Source organism: Oncorhynchus mykiss, chromosome 12 (genome assembly GCF_057628025.1).
Source record: "Oncorhynchus mykiss isolate SJ-2025 chromosome 12, ASM5762802v1, whole genome shotgun sequence".
Taxonomy (NCBI): domain Eukaryota; kingdom Metazoa; phylum Chordata; class Actinopteri; order Salmoniformes; family Salmonidae; genus Oncorhynchus; species Oncorhynchus mykiss.
This window is the reverse complement of record NC_143033.1, coordinates 16,077,345-16,097,803: the sequence shown is the minus strand read 5'-3', so window position 1 is coordinate 16,097,803 and position 20,459 is coordinate 16,077,345. Positions and strand designations below refer to the sequence as shown.

At 41.8% G+C, this 20,459-nt stretch overlaps 2 protein-coding genes across 2 annotated transcripts in view; both read right to left on the bottom strand.

Annotated features, from left to right (window-relative positions):
• Window positions 1–3,110: 3,110 nt before the first annotated feature.
• On the bottom strand, window positions 3,111–7,057 carry LOC110537030 (uncharacterized). The gene is made up of 2 exons (XM_021622745.3): window positions 6,795–7,057; window positions 3,111–5,140 (listed from the first exon to the last, which is right to left on the bottom strand). The coding sequence occupies exons 1-2, from the start codon at window positions 6,964–6,966 to the stop codon at window positions 4,206–4,208; spliced, it is 1,107 nt and encodes a 368-aa protein (XP_021478420.1). The 5' UTR covers window positions 6,967–7,057; the 3' UTR covers window positions 3,111–4,205.
• A 1,752-nt stretch (window positions 7,058–8,809) lies between these two features.
• LOC110537029 (uncharacterized) overlaps window positions 8,810–20,459 on the bottom strand; it is a 25,414-nt gene continuing 13,764 nt past the window's right edge. The window contains exon 3 of the transcript XR_016484896.1: window positions 8,810–9,975. The gene's annotated coding sequence lies outside the window, so the exon portion shown is untranslated. The remainder of the gene's footprint in view (window positions 9,976–20,459) is intronic.

The following is a 20,459-nucleotide window of genomic DNA, read 5'->3' as shown; positions in this document are numbered from 1 at the left end:
AGAGTGAGAATTTCACTCTGGCTAAACTCCAAACTCCCTCTCAGCCCTGCTATACATATGCAAAAATTGTGTGTAGATTGAGGAAAACAACTATTTAATCAATTTTAGAATGAAGCTGTAAGTAACGTAACAAAATGTGGAAAAAGTCAAGGGGTCTGAATACTTTCTGAATTTCACTGTATGTAATCAAAACAAGCACAAATGCTTCAATTCATGAAGGTCATGTTAATTAACTGACTGATATTATCTCATAGAACAAAAGATTTAAGATCGAAGCTTGTGTTACCCTGACCTTATTTTCGGTGTTTATCCCAAAACTCGATTCTTTCCCCATTCATTTCCCCTATCCTGTTGGAAGGTGAACCTTCACCCCAGTCTGAGGTTCTGAGCGCTCAGGAACAGGTTTTCATCAAGGATCTCTCTGTACTTTGCTCTGTTCATCTTTCCCTCAATCTTGACTAGTCTCCTAGTCCGTGCCACTGAAAAACATCCCCATGGCATGATTCTTCCACCATCATGCTTCACAGTTGGGATGGTACCAGGTTTCCTCCAGACGTGACACTTGGCATTCAGGCCAAAGAGTTCAATCTTGGTTTCATCAGACCAGAGGATCTTGTTTCTCATGCTCTGAAAGTCCTTTTAGGTGCCTTCTGGCAAACTCCAAGCGGGCTGTCATGCGCCTTTTAGTGAGGAGTGGTTTCCGTCTGCCCACTCTACCATAAAGGCCTGATTGGTGGAGTGTGGCAGAGATGGTTGCCCTTCTGGAAAGTTCTCCCATTTCCACAGAGGAACCCTGGAGCTCTGTCAGAGTGACCATCGGGTTCTTGGTCACCTTCCTGACCAAGGCCCTTCTCCCCTGATTGCTCAGTTTAGCCAGGTGGCCAACTCTAGGAAGAGTCTTGGTGGTTCCAAACTTCTTCCATTTAAGAATGATGGAAGCCACATTGTCCTTGGGGACCTTCAATGCTGCAGACATTTTTTGATACCCATCTCCAGATATGTGCCTCGACACAATCCTGTCTCAGAGCTCTAGGGACAATTCCCTCGACCTCATGGCTTGGTTTTTGCTGACATGCACTGTCAACTGTGGGACCTTATATAGACAGGTGTGTGCCTTTCCAAATCATGTCCAATCAACTGAATTTACCACAGGGGGACTCTAAGTTGTAGAAACATCTCAAGGATGATCAATGGAAACAGGATGCACCTGAGCTGAATTTCGAGTCTCATAGCAAAGGGTCTGAATACTTATGTACATTTTTACATTTTTAATACATTTGCAAACATTTCTAAAAACCTATTTTTGTTTTGTCATTATGGGGTGTTGTGTGTAGATTGATATTTTTTTTAATCCATTTTAGAATAAGGCTGTAACATAACAAAATGTGGAAAAAGGAAAGGGGTCTGAATACTTTCTGAATGCACTGTATTAGCAATTTCTGAGACTCACTCAGCTAATTCCTTTGATAAAGCAGTAGCAATACAAGCAACACAAATACATATTCAGAAACATATCCCTCTAATGCTTAGGGAAGATCTCATGTAAAGTGATATTGAAGTGTTGTGGCTTCAGGTTCACCTATCTCAACTAAAGCTTGTTATTTTAAGGTGTTGCAATAGGCCACCAAGTGCTAACAGTCAGTATCTAGATAATGTGTGTGAAATGCTTGATAGTGTATGTAATATAAACAGAGGTCTACTTTTTTGGGGACCTGAATATTGACTGTTTCCATCAAGCTGTTTGCTCAAGAGGAAGCTTCTCACTGTAACCAGTGCCTGTAATCTGGTTCAGGTTATTAAATCAACCTACCAGGGTGTTTACACTACAGGAACCAAACTCTGCAAAAAAAGAAATGTCCCTTTTTCAGGACCCTGTCTTTCAAAGATAATTCGTAAAAATCCAAATAACTTCACAGATCTTCATTGTAAAGGGTTTAAACATTGTTTCCCTGTGGAATGGTCGTTAAGACAGTAACAGCTTACAGACGGTAGGCAATTAAGGTCACAGTTATGAAAACGTAGGACACAAAAGAGGCCTTTGTACTGACTCTGAAAAACACCAAAAGAAAGATGCCCAGGGTCCCTCCTCAGTGGGTTTACATCTCATTGCAAGTACTGGCAAATCTGGTGCAGTCCATGAGGAGATGATGCACTGCAGCACTTAATGCAGATGGTGGCCACACCAGATACTGACTGTTACTTTTGATTTTGACCCCCCCTTTGTTCAGGGACACATTATTCCATTTTTGTTAGTCACATGCCGGTGGAACTTGTTCAGTTCCTGTCTCAGTTGTTGAATCTTATGTTCATACAAATATTTACATGTTAAGTTTGCTGAAAATAAACGCAGTTGACAGTGAGAGGACGTTTCTTTTTTTGATAAGTTTCTATAATCCACATGTAGAACTAATACTGTAGCACTTTGTTCTAAAACCCATTGAATGCAGTGATCTCAATATAGTGGCTATATCCAGGAAAGACAAGATTCCAAAAGCTGGGCCTAAAATAGTGTATAAGAGATCATACAAAATATTTAGCTGTGACTTATGTAGAAGTAAAAAATATTTGTTGGTCTGATGTGATTAATAAGAAGCATCCAGATGCTGCACTTAATGAATTCATGACATTGCTTCTTCCAATTATTGATAAACATGCCACCTGTCAAGAAACTGACTGTTAGAACTGTTAAGGATTTGATGAGGAATTGAAGAACGATGGTTGAAAGAGATGGGGCAAAAGGAGTGGTTAATAAGTCTGGCTGCACATCTCTTTGAGATTTGAGAAATTATGTGACTAAACTTAAAATAAACTTATGAAGACAAGGTCAATGATAAAAATAATGATAGAAAATAACTTGAGTACTTTAAATTAAATTATGGGCAGGATGACACTCGTGAATTCTATGGTTTTTATTAGATTACTTGTAGTCTTTCATGTTGTTTGTCTGTAATTTTTGTAATGACTTGGTGCTGCCTATCTTGGCCAGGACACTCTGGAAAAAGAGATTTTAAATCTCAATGAGCCCTTTCTGGTTAAATAAAGGTTAAATAAATAACAAAATTCAGCTCCATCTTCCATAAAAATCAGATGGCTTATTCAACACAAAACCATTTAATGTTGCAAATTATTTTAATAATTACTTCATTGGCAAAGAGGGCAAACCTAGGCAGTAAATGCCAACCACGAACAGTTGAAAGAAAATAATGACAGAAAAGCATTGTAAGTTTCAATTTTGTAAAGTTAGTGTGGAAGAGGATTGTTATCGATCAATAATGACAAACCTCCTGGCATTGACAACTTAGATGGAAAGCTGACCTGCCACTGTCATTAAACAAAGCCTGTGTCCATGTCTGCTGATGATTCAACCCTATATGGGCCAGCAACCACAGCTAGTGAAATCACTGCAACCCTAAACAAGGAGTTGGTCAGTTTTAGAATGGGAGGCCAGTAATAAACTGGTCCTGAAAATCTCAAAAACTAAGAGCATTGTATTTGGTACAAATCATTCCGTAAGTTCTAGACCTCAGCTGAATCTGGTAATTAATGGTTTGGCTGTTGAGCAGACCAAATTATTTGGTGTTATCTTAATATTGTAAATTGTCATGGTCAAAACATATTGATTTAATGGCTGTAAAGATGGGGAGAGGTCTCTCCGTGGTAAAAAGATGCTCTGCTTTTTGACACCGCCATCCCCTAAGCAATAATATGCATGCTAGTCTCTCTTGGCTAAGTGTTGAGGAAAGACTGACTGCATGGCTTCTTGTTTTTATAAAGAAACACCAATGTGTTCGAAATTACAAATTGTTTGCATAATCAACTTACACACAGCACTTACCCCGCCAGACATATTTTCAGTCGCCAGGTCCAGAATAAATTCAAGGAAACTTACAGTATTATACAGAGCGATGATTGCATGGAACTCCCTTCCATCTCATATAGGGAAAGTGAACAGCAAACCTGGTTTTAAAAAACAAATAAAGCAACACCTCACGGCACAACGCCTCTCCCCCATTTGACCTACTTGTTGCGTGTATGTACTAACATGTATGTGGAACTGAGTGCACACACACACTACATGTTAATGTTTAACTGTAAAGTCTTTTGTCTGTAATGTCTTTTTCGTTATGTGTTGGACCCCAGTAAGACTAGCTGTCGCCATTGGCGTCGGAGAATGGCGATCCTAATAAAAAAAAGGCATCTTTCATCTACCTCCCTCGGGTGTGAGTTCTGAGGTGTCCCTTGATATGGCTGGACTGACTGAATCCTTTCCCACAGACAGGACAGGAGTAGGGTTTCTCCCCTGTGTGGACCCTCAGGTGGGTCTTCAGATGGGCAGACCGGTTGAAGCGTTTAGCACACACGTGGCAGCGGTACGGTCTCTCTCCCGTGTGGATGCGTTGGTGCTCCCTGAACCTGCCTGAGTAGCTGAAACTCTTGCCACACACACCACAGTGGAAGGGCTTCTCCTTATTGTGAGAACACAGGTGGACCTTGAGGTAACTGGTAGAGGTGAATGACTTCCAACAGACTGTGCAGAGGATTTGCCTGTGACTAGTGTCACCACTGTGTGGTACTGTGTGGGATAGCATGTGTGCCTCCAGTTGGGATAGCTCACAGAACACGGCTCCACACTGAGCACATGAGTGTGTCTGGGTGTCCTCCTCTGGTCTCCTTTCTGGATCTCTCGGAACACTTTCAGTGTTCTCACTCTGTGTTCTAGAACAGTCTGGATTTACTGCAGAGAGGGGCTGAGACTGAGGGGAGTCACTGGTTGGTTCTGATAGTGATACTCCATAGCCCTCTCCATCAGGTTCTGTTTTGATCTGTCCAGTTGTGTTGGTCAGTAGAGAGTACTTCTCTCTGTTCTCCACAGTTTGGGGAAGATGTGTGGGCTGAGGTGGCTCCTGATCACAGTCACTTTTCACACAGGGAGGAATGGTTATGGAGTCTTCTTTGGTATCAGCCTCAGGCCCTTGAATCTGCTCTACCTCCTGACGGGTCCTGAGTTCACCCTGTTCCTCTTTAATCTGTGTGGGCTCTGGGTCCCTCTGGCCTAGACTGGGGCTCCACTCCTGCTCACAGCGCTGTTGCTCAGGGGGAGTTTGCTGCTCTGAGACCCAAGAGACAATGGGCTGAGGAGCTGTGGGAAAGAAGACAATTTACATCAATGACAGCTGTTGACGCTTGATTAGCAAGACCACCATTGAGTTAGCTAGCTTGTTCTGGGAATGACATAGCTATGTCTCTGGCTGAATCCCATGTCACCTCTTCCCCTCACCCATCCATCCATTTGGGCATTCACGCGTGCGTCTGCCATACACACAAGTGAACCAAAGCTGAGGGAGTGAAATTTATGGAGGGTGTAGTGCAGCGTTTCCCAAACTAGAGGTTGCGAAAGAAACAGACAAATTGAAATACTATCAAAAGTACTGTCAGACTGATGTGTAATAGACTGTCATATCCCCAATTTAAAAAGGTAAACATTGGCCGTTGATTACATCACTCTCTTTTTTTAATACATTGTGTGGTCGCGGAAAAGTGTTGATCAAAATGGGGTCGCAGGCCAAAACATTTTGGGAACCCCTGGTGTAGGATTTAATTAGACCCTCCGATAACCACCTGGATCAAGCCACGGCACTGCATTATTTGAGTGTGTTGTACCAGCGCATAGGCGGCCAGTGAGTTTGAAGTTAATTGTCACCATTAAAAATGGCCTTTTGTAATAATGCATTCCATACATCATCACATTTGCAAACTTATGTTAGTTAGCCTGCTATTCCTAATGTGATGAAAAGATTGCATAGCCATAATTTTGGCTCATAATATATACAGTGCCTTGCGAAAGTATTCGGCCCCCTTGAACTTTGCGACCTTTTGCCACATTTCAGGCTTCAAACATAAAGATATAAAACTGTATTTTTTGTGAAGAATCAACAACAAGTGGGACACAATCATGAAGTGGAACGACATTTATTGGATATTTCAAACTTTTTTAACAAATCAAAAACTGAAAAATTGGGCGTGCAAAATTATTCAGCCCCTTTACTTTCAGTGCAGCAAACTCTCTCCAGAAGTTCAGTGAGGATCTCTGAATGATCCAATGTTGACCTAAATGACTAATGATGATAAATACAATCCACCTGTGTGTAATCAAGTCTCCGTATAAATGCACCTGCACTGTGATAGTCTCAGAGGTCCGTTAAAAGCGCAGAGAGCATCATGAAGAACAAGGAACACAAATCTAAATTAGGCCTAAAAAAATCCTGCACCCCCTGTCAACAAATTGTTCCGCTGTCTCCAATTTACCATATTCGGAGAATGATTGTGTACCCTATTTGCAGATAATCTTTTTTTAAAGCTCAAAAAGCACTATTAGCAGTATGCAAATCAGGGAGCCAAATAAACGGCTCTTTCACCGACGCGATTCCCAACGTTCACCAAAAAGAGCCGTTCGTTCGCGAATGACCCATCACGAGTGCACGAGTGGGAACTCCGGTATTTCGCGCTGATGAAAGATAAGAGCCATATGTATCGAATGATACTTCAATGATTATTGAAGTTTCTAAAGGTTAAAACAGCGTCCGGATTGTAGTTCACGTGAGGTAGTCGTGGGCGAAGCTAATGGCTGAAACTATAGGAGAAGCCTTCTGGCTGCTTAGAGATTGAGAGCTAGGCATCCACCGTCTTTCTGCCCCACAGAGTCAACTATTGTAGAAAACAATGTAACTTTTCTAGCTGTTTAGCTAATTCGTGTAAATGAGAAGTACAGTAAAGTAATCTAGCTAGCTACATACCCGGTGAGACCGGTGTGATCAAGTGTTGTTTCAGGTATTGGTTTTCTCTCTTTGTCCGGGCTATTTCTTCCTGATACTCGGAGATCGTGTCTCCGACCACTCCAAGTATCTCCTCGGCAGCTTGCATCAAACGCTCAGTTAGGTACACATTCAGATATTGTAATTTAGTCATCGTTGGACGATTATTGGGGGCAAAATATCTTCCCGAAATACACGCAGCTTGCTAAGGCTTGTTGCCAAACGTGAACGCTGTGCGCACGGAAGTGACGTCGGCACTCTAGTCACATTCACCATAGGAACGTCAAATTAATTGTTCATCTCTGTCACATTGAACAGACACAATCACACAGGAAGAATTGAACAGATTGATTATCTTCTTGGGCAGCTGCTGAATTTTCCTGTATGTGGTTACTGATAGGGGACACACACATTCCTAAGGAGTTTCTCTCTCTGAATACAACCATTCATTATTACAGTTACAGTGCTTTGCTGTATATATATTTTTTTAATGAATGGATACTTAATAATTCATTAAGTTTATTCAAAATAACCATTCATAGTATTGGTTAATCATATCAATAGGAATGTTTTGATAACAATGCAGTACTGACCATTACCTCATCCATGCAACGTTTTGCTGACACTGATTACAGTCTAATGCACAGTTTACATCGTGACGCATTTCAATACACTGTCATTTTCACGGAGTCTTACCCGCTGTTAGTGTGCTACCGCAGCCTGGATTCGGGGCGTTCCCATTGGTTACTTCATGAACACCCCCCTCGAGCATCCTATTGGTTACAGCATGAACGCCCCCCATCTCGAGCAGAACATTTCATCAGCGTTTCATACTGTACTGTCTTTGTCTTCATACTTGTGACACTTTCGAATGTGGGTCCTTCGCTCCTACCTGCCAAACACCTGTCCTCACGTCATTAACATAACTAACGGGAAAACAGTGCCCGACAGGCGTGGACAAAGAACACTGTCTATCATGTACAGCTGGTTAGCTAGCTACGGTTGTCGCCCCTGACCCTTCTGCGGGGTTTATTGGCGGCTGGCATCCAATGTTATTGTGCATTAATGTCACCTACTGTACTGGAGCGCTCCTGCTTTCCGCCTGTCCTAGCTTTAAAATGTACCAATAGAAGTATAACGAGGGGTTTCTGCAGATTCCACAATTGCACCATTTTCTGCCCGCTACTGAACGGACAACTAGAGTTTTTGTAACGCAAGGTGGAGGAGAGCCTTATTTTGGGAGGCTGCAAAGCAGCTAGCTAGCTAAAAGCAATTTAAACAATTTTAGAATAAAGCTGTAACGTAACAACATTTTTTTAAAGTCAAGGGGTCTGAATACTTTCCGAATGCACAGTAGCTAGCTAAAAGCTAGGCTGAAGATACTGTATCTTCAACCAAGCCTAGCTTTTAGCTAGCTAGCTGCTCTACATTGCAAGCTAGCTTGACTTGCTATAAAGTTAGAGAAACAAGTTGAGGAACAAGTAATTAAATATTATCCACTTAAAACATATATTTATCCTGTATTGAATAATATGTGTATATTTAATGAGTGACAGGCTCTCCTGCATCTTGTGTTACACTTGTCCATTCAGTAGTGGGGCAAGACTCCTTGAAGACGACATATGGCGTAATGAAATATGTCTTGATGTAAACAAGACATAACAGAAACAGATGCACTTACTCTACTTGCCAGCCATCAAGTGTACTGCAGGCAATATATTGCCTATCATTGACTTTGTGTACTTCTCTGAACAGGATCTAATAATGATAGGTTTTGAAAGCAATAGGTAAAATATTAGGTGTTCATTTTCCAATCATCTTAGTGTAACCGATGTGAAATGGCTAGCTAGTTAGCGGTGGTGCGCGCTAATAGCGTTTCAATCGGTGACGTCACTCGCTTTGAGACCTTGAAGTAGTGGTTCCCCTTGCCACTACTTCAAGAGTGTGTGTGTGTACAGTACCAGTCAAACGTTTGGACACACCTTCTCATTCAAGGGTTTTTCTTTATTTTTAATATTTTCTACATTGTAGAATAATAGTGAAGACATCAAAGCTATGAAATAACACATATGGAATCATGTAGTAACCAAAAAAGTGTTAAATCAAAATATATTTTATAACTGATATTCTTAATAGTAGCCACCCTTTGCCTTGAAGACAGCTGTGCACACTCTTGGCATTAGCTCACCAGTCAACCTACTGTGTACTGAACATTCATATTGCAATGTACAGCCTTACCTAATTTCATAGACCCAAGATCCATAAGTATCAGTCTAGTCAGTGACACCCACAGAACACAACTGTGAAGAGTTTACACAAATATTAAGGTCGTAACTCTTATTGCAGGACTTTGACACCACTGTGAAATGACACTAATGTGAAATGAGCCACATTAGCTCACCAGTCAATGGGCTGAATTGTGAGGTGATTACCCACAGTGGTAGCAATGCACGGTTATAACATTTACAGAAAATACAGATATGCCAATAGGGGGGGTGTTGCTTTCTATATTCAGAACCACATTTCTGTAAAGCTAAGAGAAGATCTTATGTTAAACACAATTTAAGTAAAATGGCTACAGGGTCATCTGCCTCACCAAAATTCTTATGGCAAGATGCTATAGACCACCAAGTGCTAACAGTCAATATCTGGATAATATGTGTGAAATGCTTGATAATATACAGTTGAAGTTGGATGTTTAAATATACTTAGGTTGGAGTCATTAAATCAAATCAGATTAATTTATATAGCCCTTCATACATCAGCTGATATCTCAAAGTGCTGTACAGAAACCCAGCCTAAAGCCCCAAACAGCAAGCAATGCAGGTGTTGAAGCACGTTGGCCCGGAAAAACTCCCTAGAAAGGCCAAAACCTAGGAAGAAACCTAGAGAGGAACCAGGCTATGTGGGGTGGCCAGTCCTCTTCTGGCTGTGCCGGGTGGAGATTATAACAGAACATGGCCAAGATGTTCAAATGTTCATAAATGACCAGCATGGTCAAATAATAGGTCTGGGACAGGTAGCACGTCCGGTGAACAGGTCAGGATTCCATAGCCGCAGGCAGAACAGTTGAAACTGGAGCAGCAGCACGGCCATGTGGACTGGGGACAGCAAGGAGTCATCATGCCAGGTAGTCCTGAGGCATGGTACTACGGCTCAGGTCCTCCGAGAGAGAGAAAGAAAGAGAGAATTAGAGAGAGCATACTTAAATTCACACAGGACACTGGATAAGACAGGAGAAGTACTCCAGATATAACAAACTGACCCTAGCCCCCCGACACATAAACTACTGCAGTATAAATACTGGAGTCTGAGACAGCAGGGGTCAGGAGACACTGTGGCCCCCGATGATACCCCCGGACAGGGCCAAACAGGAAGGATATAACCCCACCCACTTTGCCAAAGCACAGCCCCCACACCACTAGAGGGATATCTTCAACCACCAACTTACCATCCTGAGACAAGGCCGAGTATAGCCCACAAAGATCTCCGCCACGGCACAACCCAAGGGGGGGCGCCAACCCAGACTGGAAGACCACATCAGTGACTCAACCCACTCAAGTGACGCACCCCTCCTAGGGAAGGCATGAAAGAGCACCAGTAAGCCAGCGACTCAGCCCCTGTAATAGGGTTAGAGGCAGAGAATCCCAGTGGAAAGAGGGGAACCGGCAAGGCAGAGACAGCAATGGCAGTTCGTTGCTCCAGATCCTTTCCGTTCACCTTCACACTCCTGGGCCAGACTACACTCAATCATATGACCCACTGAAGAGATGAGTTTTCCTTTAAAGACTTAAAGGTTGAGACCTAGTTTGCGTCTCTCACATGGGTAGACAGACCATTCCATAAAAATGGAGCTCATTATGAGAAAGCCCTGCCTCCAGCTGTTTGCTTTGAAATTCTAGGGACAATTAGGAGGCCTGCGTCTTGTGACCGTAGCGTACGTGTAGGTATGTACGGCAGGACCAAATCAGAGCGATAGGTAGGAGCAAGCCCATGTAATGCTTTGTAGGTTAGCAGTAAAACCTTGAAATCAGCCCTTGCCCTGACAGGAAGCCAGTGTAGGGAGGCTAGCACTGGAGTAATATGATCAAATTTTTTGGTTCTAGTCAGGATTCTAGCAGCCGTATTTAGCACTAACTGAAGTTTATTTAGTGTTTTATCCAGGTAGCCGGAAAGTAGAGCATCGCAGTAGTCTAACCTAGAAGTAACAAAAGCATGGATATATTTTTCTGCATCATTTTTGGACAGAAAGTTTCTGATTTTTGCAATGTTACGTAGATGGAAAAAAGCTGTCCTTGAAACAGTCTTGATATGTTCGTCAAAAGAGAGATCAGGGTCCAGAGTTATGCCGAGGTCCTTCACAGTTTTATTTGAGACGACTGTACAACCATTAAGAGTAATTGTCAGATTTAACAGAAGATCTCGTTGTTTCTTGGGACCAAGAACAAGCATCTCTGTTTTGTCAGAGTTTAAAAGTAGAACGTTTGCAGCCATCCACTTCCTTATCTCTGAAACACAGGCTTCTAGCGCAGACAATTTGGGGCCTTCACCAGATTTCATTGAGATGTACAGCTGTGTGTCATCCACATAGTTAACAAAGTTAACATTATGTTTTCGAATGACATCCCCAAGAGTTAAAATATATAGTGAAAACAATAGTGGTCCTAAAACGGAACCTTGAAGAACACCGAAATGTACAGTTGATTTGTCAGAGGACAAAACATTCAAAGAGACAAACTGATATCTTTTCGACAGATAAGATCTAAACCAGGCCAGAACTTGTCCGTATATACAAATTTGGGTTTCCAATCTCTCCAAAAGAATGTGGTGATCAATGGTATCAAAAGCAGCACTAAGGTCAAGGAGCATGAGGATAGATGCAGAGCCTCGGTCTGATGCCATTAAAAGGTAATTTACCACCTTCACAAGTGCAGTCTCAGTGCTATGATGGGGTCTAAAACCAGACTGTATACATTGTTTGTCTTCAGGAAGGCAGTGAGTTGCTGCGCAACAGCCTTTTCTAAACATTTTGAGAGGAATGGAAGATTTGATATAGGCCGATAGTTTTTTATATTTTCTGGGTCAAGGTTTGGCTTTTTCAAGAGAGGCTTTATTACTGCCACTTTTAGTGAGTTTGGTACACATCCGGTGGATAGAGAGCCGTTTATTATGTCCAACATAGGAGGGCCATGCACAGGAAGCAGCTCTTTCAGTAGTTTAGTTGGAATAGGGTCCAGTATGCAGCTTGAAGGTTTAGAGACCATGATTATTTTCATCATTGTGCCAATAGATACAGTATAGTACTAAAACACTTCAGTGTCTCTCTTGATCCTAGGTCCTGGCAGAGTTGTGCAGACTCAGGACAACTGAGCTTTGAAGGAATACGCAGATTTAAAGAGGAGTCTGTAATTTGCTTTCTAATGATCATGATCTTTTCCTCAAAGAAGTTCATGAATTTATTACTGCTGAAGTGAAAGCCATCCTCTCTTGGGGAATGCTGCTTTTTAGTTAGCTTTGCGACAGTATCAAAAATACATTTAGGATTGTTCTTATTTTCCTACATTAAGTTGGAAAAATAGGATGATCGAGCAGCTGTAAGGGCTCTTCGATACTGCACAGTACTGTCTTTCAAAGCTAGTCGGAAGACTTCCAGTTTGGTGTGGTGCCATTTCCGTTCCAATTTTCTGGAAGCTTGCTTCAGAGCTCGGGTATTTTCTGTATACCAGGGATCTAGTTTCTTATGACAAATGTTTTTAGTTTTTAGGGGTGCAACTGCATCTAAGGTATTGCGCAAGGTTAAATTGAGTTCCTCAGTTAGGTGGTTAACTGATTTTTGTCCTCTGACGTCCTTGGGTAGGCAGAGGGAGTCTGGAAGGGCATCAAGGAATCTTTGTGTTGTCTGTGAATTCATAGCACAACTTTTGATGCTCCTTGGTTGGGGTCTGAGCAGATTATTTGTTGCAATTGCAAACGTAATAAAATGGTGGTCTGATAGTCCAGGATTATGAGGAAAAACATTGAGATCCACAACATTTATTCCATGGGACAAAACTAGGTCCAGAGTATGACTGTGACAGTGAGTAGGTCCAGAGACATGTTGGACAAAACCCACTGAGTCGATGATGGCTCCGAAAGCCTTTTGGAGTGGGTCTGTCGACTTTTCCATGTGAATATTAAAGTCACCAAAAATTTGAATATTATCTGCTATGAATACAAGGTCCGATAGGAATTCAGGGAACTCAATGAGGAATGCTGTATATGGCCCAGGAGGCCTGTAAACAGTAGCTATAAAAGGTGATTGAATAGGCTGCATAGATTTCATGACTAGAAGCTCAAAAGACGAAAACTTATTTTTTTTTTTGTAAATTGAAATATGCTATCGTAAATGTTAGCAACACCTCCGCCTTTGCGGGATGCACGTAGGATATGGTCACTAGTGTAACGAGGAGGTGAGGCCTCATTTAACACAGTAAATTCATCAGGCTTAAGCCATGTTTCAGTCAGGCCAATCACATCAAGATTATGATCAGTGATTAGTTCATTGACTATAATTGCCTTTGAAGTAAGGGATCTAACATTAAGTAGCCCTATTTTGAGATGTGAGGTATCACAATCTCTTTCAATAATGACAGGAATGGAGGAGGTCTTTATCCTAGTGAGATTGCTAAGGCGAACACCGCCATGTTTAGATTTGCCCAACCCAGGTCGAGGCACAGACACGGTCTCAATGGGGATAGCTGAGCTGACTACACTGATGGTGCTAGTGGCAGACTCTACTAAGCTGGCAGGCTGGCTAACAGCCTGCTGCCTGGCCTGCACCCTATTTCATTGTGGAGCTAGAGGAGTTAGAGCCCTGTCTATGTTGGTAGATAAGCTGAGAGCACCCCTCCAGCTAGAATGGAGTCCCGTCACTCCTCAGCAGACCAGGCTTGGTCCTGTTTGTGGGTGAGTCCCAGAAAGAGGGCCAATTATCTACAAATTCTATCTTTTGGGAGGGGCAGAAAACAGTTTTCAACCAGCGATTGAGTTGTGAGACTCTGCTGTAGAGCTCATCACTCCCCGAACTGGGAGGGTGCCAGAGACAATTACTCGATGCCGACACATCTTTCTAGCTGATTTACACGCTGAAGCCATGTTGCACTTGGTGACCTCTGACTGTTTCATCCTAACATCGTTGGTGCCGACGTGGATAACAATATCTCTATACTCTCTACACTCACCAGTTTTAGCTTTAGCCAGCACCATCTTCAGATTAGCCTTAACGTCGGTAGCCCTGCCCCCTGGTAAACATTGTATGATCGCTGGATGATTCGTTTTAAGTCTAATACTGCAGGTAATGGAGTCGCCAATTTGTAAGAGCTAATGGTGGGAAGCTTCGGCGTCTCAGACCCCGTAACGGGAGGAGTAGAGACAAGAGAAGGCTCGGCCTCAGACTCCGACTCGTTGCTTAATGGGGAAAACCGGTTGAAAGTTTCTGTCGGCTGAATGAGCGATACTGGTTGAGCATTCCTACAGCATTTCCCTCCAGAAACAACAGCAAAGGACCTTGTGAAGATGCTGGAGGAAACAGGTACAAAAGTATCTATATCCACAGTAAAACTAGTCCTATATCAACATAACCTGAAAGGCCGCTCAGCATGGAAGAAGCCACTGCTCCAAAACCGCTATAAAAAAGCCAGACTACGGTTTGCAACTGCACATGGGGACCAATGTCGTGCTTTTTGGAGAAATGTCCTCTGGTCTGATGAAACAAAAATATAACTGTTTGGCCATAATGACCATCATTATGTTTGATGGAAAAGGGGGAGGCTTACAAGCCGAAGAACACCATCCCAACCGTGAAGCACGGGGGTGGCAGCATCATGTGTGGGGGTGATTTGCTGCAGGAGGGACTGGTGCACTTCACAAAATAGATGGCATCATGAGGGTGGAAAATTATGAGGATATATTGAAGCAACATCTCAAGACATCAGTCAGGAAGTTAAAGCTTGATCGCAAATGGGTCTCCCAAATGGACAATGACCCCAAGCATACTTCCAAAGTTGTGGCAAAATGGCTTAAGGACAACAACGTGAAGGTATTGGAATGGCCATCACAAAGCCCTGACCTCAATCCTGTAGAAAATTTGTGGGCAGAACTGAAAAAGCATGTGTGAGCAAGGAGGCCTACAAACCTGACTCAGTTACACCAGCTCTGTCAGGAGGAATGGGCCAAATTCACCCAACTTATTGTGGGAAGTTAGTGGGAAGCTGCCTGAAACGTTTGACCGAAGTTAAACAATTTAAAGGCAATGCTACCAAATACTAATTGAGTGTATGTAAACTTCTGACCAACTGGGAATGTGATGAAAAAAATACAAGCTGAAATAAATAATTCTCTCTACTATTATTCTGACATTTCACATCCTTAAAATAAAGTGGTGATCCTAACTGACCTAAGACAGGGAATTTTTACTAGGATTAAATGTCAGGAATTGTGAAAAACTGAGTTTAAATGTAGTTGGCTAAGCCTACTAGAAAGTGTGTTCCCTCAGGCCTGGAGGGAAGCAAAAGTCATTCCGCCACCTAAGAATAGTAAAGCCCCCTTTACTGTGTCACGTATACTCCCTCTCTGGCCTCTAGGTCATCAGGCTACTGATTATTTCTCACACCAGTAACCATCGTCTCGCGCACCTGCACTTCATGACACTCACCTGGACTCCATCACCTCCTTGATTATCTTCCCGATATCTGTTACTCCCCTTGGTTCTTTCCTCAGGTGTTATTGACTCTGTTTTATGTCAGTGCGTTGTTTGCATTTCGTGTTCATTGTTTATTTTATTTATTAAACACCCTCTCCCTGAACTTACTTGCCGACTCTCAGCGCACTCGTTACATACTGGCTCAAATAGCCGACCAATCAGCCTGTTAACAGCCCTTTGGAAACTTTTGGAAAAAATAGTTTGACCAGATACAATGCTATTTTAAAGTAAACCAATTTCCAACAGACTTTCCGAATGTCCTTATAGGGAAGGACATTCAACTTACACAAATGACTGATGATTGGCTGACAGAAATTGATAATAAAAAGATTGTGGGGGCTGTTCTGTTAGACTTCAGTGCGGCATTTGGCATTATTGATCATAGTCTGCTGCTTGAAAAATGTATGTGTTATGGCTTTACACCCCATGCTATATTGTGGATAAAGAGTTACCTGTATAACAGAACACAGAAGGATGTTCTTTAATGGAAGCCTCTCCAACATAATCCAGGTATAATCAGGAATTCCAGGCATTCCCCAGGACAGCTGTCTAGGCCCCTTACTTTTTTCAAACTTTACTAACAACATGCCACTGTCTTTGAGTAAAGTCAAAGACTTTAAAATGCAAATCCATTTATAACATTTTTGACATGCGTTTTTCTGGATTTTTGTTGTTGTTGTTCTGTCTCTCACTGTTCAAATAAACCTACCATTAACATTATAGACTGATCATTTCTTTGTCAGTGGGCACACGTACAAAATCAGCAAGGGATCAAATACTTTTTTCCCTCACTGTACACATCAGCTACTACAGCGAATGAAATGACTGCAACACTTAACAAAGAGCTGCAGTTAGGTTCAGAATGGGTGGAAAGGAATAAGTTAGTCCTAAATGTTTCAGAAATTAAAAGCATTGTATTTGGGACAAATAATTCCCTAAACCTCAACTAAATCTTGTAATAAATAATGTGGAAATTGAGTAAGTTGAGGTGACTAAACTGCTTGAAGTAGCCCTGGATTGTAAACTGTCATGGTCAAAACATGTTGACACAACAGTAGCTAAGATGGGGAGAAGTCTGTCCGTAATGAAGTGCAGCTCTGCCTTCTTAACAACACTATCAACAAGGAAGGTCCTACTGGCCCTAGTTTTGTCGCACCTGGACTACTGTTCAGTCGTGTGGTCAGGTGCCACAAAGAGGGACTTAGGAAAATGACAATTGGCTCAGAACAGGGCAGCACAGCTGGCCCTTAAATGTACACAGCGAGCTAACATTAATTATATGCATGTCAATCTCTCATGGCTCAAAGTGGAGGAGAAATTGACTTCATCACTACTTGTTTTTGTAAGAAGTGTTGACAAGCTGAATGCTCTGAGTTACTAGCACACAGCTCGGACACCCACGCATACCCCACAAGACATGCCACCAGAGGTCTCTTCACAATTCCCAAGTCCAGAACAGAACAGTCGCACAGTACTACATAGAGCCATGACTAAATGGAACTCCATTTCACATCAGGTAACTGATGCAAGGAGTAGAATCAGATTTTAAAAACAGATAGAAATACACCTTATGGAACAGCGGGCACTGTGAAGAAACACACACACACAGGTACAGACGCATACGCACACACATGCTAGCACATGCACTCTACACAAGTACATTGTAATATTGTTGTATGGTGGTACTATACATTTTGTATTGTAGATACAGCGGGGCAAAAAAGTATTTAGTCAGCCACCAATTGTGCAAGTTCTCCCACTTAAAAAGATGAGAGACGCCTGTAATTTTCATCATAGGTACACTTCAACTAAGACGGAGAAAATGAGGGAAAAAAAATCCAGAAAATCACATTGTAGGATTTTTTATTTATTTATTTGCAAATTATGGTGGAAAATAAGTATTTGGTCACCTACAAACAAGCAAGATTTCTGGCTTTCACAGACCTGTAACTTCTTCTTTAAGAGGCTCCTCTGTCCTCCACTCGTTACCTGTATTAATGGCACCTGTTTGAACTTGTTATCAGTATAAAAGACACCTGTCCACAACCTCAAACAGTCACACTCCAAACTCCACTATGGCGAAGACCAAAGAGCTGTCAAAGGACACCAGAAACAAAATTGTAGACCTGCACCAGGCTGGGAAGACTGAATCTGCAATAGGTAAGCAGCTTGGTTTAAAGAAAACAACTGTGGGAGCAATTATTAGGAAATGGAAGACATACAAGACCACTGATAATCTCCCTCGATCTGGGGCTCCACGCAAGATCTCACCCCGTGGGGTCAAAATGATCACAAGAACGATGAGCAAAAATCCCAGAACCACACGGGGGGACCTAGTGAATGACCTGCAGAGAGCTGGGACCAAAGTAACAAAGCCTACCATCAGTAACGCACTACGCCGCCAGGGACTCAAATCCTGCAGTGCCAGACGTGTCCCCCTGCTTAAGCTGCTGCCTTGGCTAATGGTGATCCCTAATAAATACGTACACAACTAACTTTTCATTGATTTTCATAACATTAAAATAAGTGATAATTATTCTAAAAAGGTCTGGCCTTTTGATTTGCGTTCAAATTCAGGTGTTGATTTGATCAAAATAATCAAATCATACAAAACATGCATTTATCGCTTATCCTCAATCAATTATTCATGATTGTCAACGAAACATCAAACTAAATCCAAATTATTCAAACGCTTAATGGAACTGTGTGTGTGTGTGTGTGTTGGAGTGTCAGTGTAAGTATGTGTATGGGTAGAGTCCAGTGTGTGTGCATAGAGTCGAAAAGAATAAAAGGGTCCAAGCGGATAGTCCGGGTAGCTATTTAGTTAACTATTTAGCAGTCTTATGGCTTGGGGGTAGAAGCTTTTCAGGAGCCTTTTGGTCCCAGACGTAGTACTCCTGTACCGTTTACTGTGTGGTAGCAGAGACTCTGACTTTGGGGGATGTAGTCTGACAATTTTTAGGGCCTTCCTCTGACACCACCTGGTATAGAGATCCTGGATGGCAGGGAGTTTGACCTGGGCCATACACACTACCCTCTATAGCGCCTTGCGGACAGACGCAGAGCAGTTGCCATACCAAGCCGTGATGCAGCCAGTCCAGATGCTCTCAATGGTTCTGCTGTTGAACTTTTTAAGGATCGGAGGGCCCATACCAAATCTTTTCAGCCTCCTGAGGGGGAAGAGACGTTGTTGTGCCTTCTTCACGACTGTGTTGGTGTGTTTGGACCATGATAGGTCCTTAGCGACGTGGACACCGAGGAACTTGAAGCTCTCGACCTGCTACAGTACAGCCCCGTCGATGTGAATGGGAGTGTGTTCGGCCAGGGTCTTTCACTGGGATTCTGGAGACGGTTGTAAACACAACATGAACCCTAGCTGCAACCACCTCTTCCAGTCAGCCACCTTGTCCAGTTCAGCTTGAGTTAGTGGTTTATTGAAAATATTGAAAAGTGGATTATAAAATTAAGTCTTGACATTCAATGTTCATTAATTGGAGAGGGGTGAAATTTCCCCAGCCCCATCCTTCAGCTGTTTACCTAAACTAATTTTGTGGACTATGATGTCATTGTCAAAAGTCACACTGGTGTGTGCTTCCTTTTCCACAAAGCTTTGAAAATAAGCAATGCGAGTTTATTGCCTAATGCAGATTTAAAGCAGCCTACTGTTTTAAGCAATTAAGATTCAATAGATGTACTGTTAATAAATGGTTTACAGAACTAAAACAAACTAACTTAGAAGGTTGACATTTTTTAAGAAAGAGACTGTCTTTCCCAGACCTTTTTAGAATATTTTGCACTTGATGTTTCTATGACAATCAATGCAAAGATATTGCGAACAAGAGATTTAAAAGCATTTTTATATGATTTGATTATTTATATTAAATCAACACATTAATTTTCATGCAAATCAAATGTTGTAAAAGTAGGCAAGACATTTTTTTTATAATTAGCACTTGTTTTTATGTTTCTATGACAATCAATGCAAAAGTTATTGCGAACAAGAGATTTAACAGTGAATGTCAGATATAAAACATACTTTACCTCGGTGCTGAGCACTCGCTCAAATGTGGATTGTAGAATCTATTTAACACACTGATCTTATTCAACACAGCGCTACAGGTTGGCTAATGCCATGCGTCCTAGACTACACGACTTTAAAAATTCTAACATTGCTGAGCCTTGTCACACCATGGGGTGTGAAGATGAATGAAGATGAAGAAAACAAATGTCATCGCTGAATTCACGTTATGTTTTCTATTTCATGCAGCCACAGAATAGAAAAAAAAGCAACATTTCACATTGTTTAAAGTTGAGAGTTATCAAAGTACCAGGGGGTGTACAATGAAACTGGGTGTGTAAGTATGCCTCCAAGATAATATGGTAAAGTTGGCCTCATGTATAGGTCCTTGAAGAAATAAATAACACCAAGGACATGAAAATCCATCATACTCCACATTTCTAAAGTGAAATAAAAATCTAAGAACATTTTCCAAATGAATACAAATGAAAAACAAAGAAATCTTCATTGCATACTGTATGTCTTCACACTCCATAGTTCAGAGGTGGGACCACAGGTCTCCGAGTGGTGTGGTGGAAAAACGTTTCATGTGCACGTAGTTTTTCCTGATCTGGTAACCTAACCACACAGACACAGAAAATAACATGATTGGACAATAAAACTCACAGGGCTTGCTTTATGCAGTTTTGCATCATGTAGTCCTGCCCTATGCAACTGTAGGTCTAATAAAAAATATACTCATGTACACATGTATTGTGTTTATTGCTAAATTCCAGTTCATAATTTTGGATTGAAAAAGTATTGGTAGCCAAGTCAGCCCAAGTTTGAATATAAAGCACATTTGATCCCATTCACATTTTCTCACAAACAAATGGGCTATAAATACATA

Coding starts and splice junctions, on each gene's coding strand:
- LOC110537030 (XM_021622745.3), bottom strand. CDS start 6,966: ATGACTAAATTACAATATCTGAATGTGTACCTAACTGAGCGTTTGATG. Junction 5,141..6,794: donor GATCACACCGGTCTCACCGG/GTATGTAGCTAG, acceptor TCTTTCCCACAG/CTCCTCAGCCCATTGTCTCT.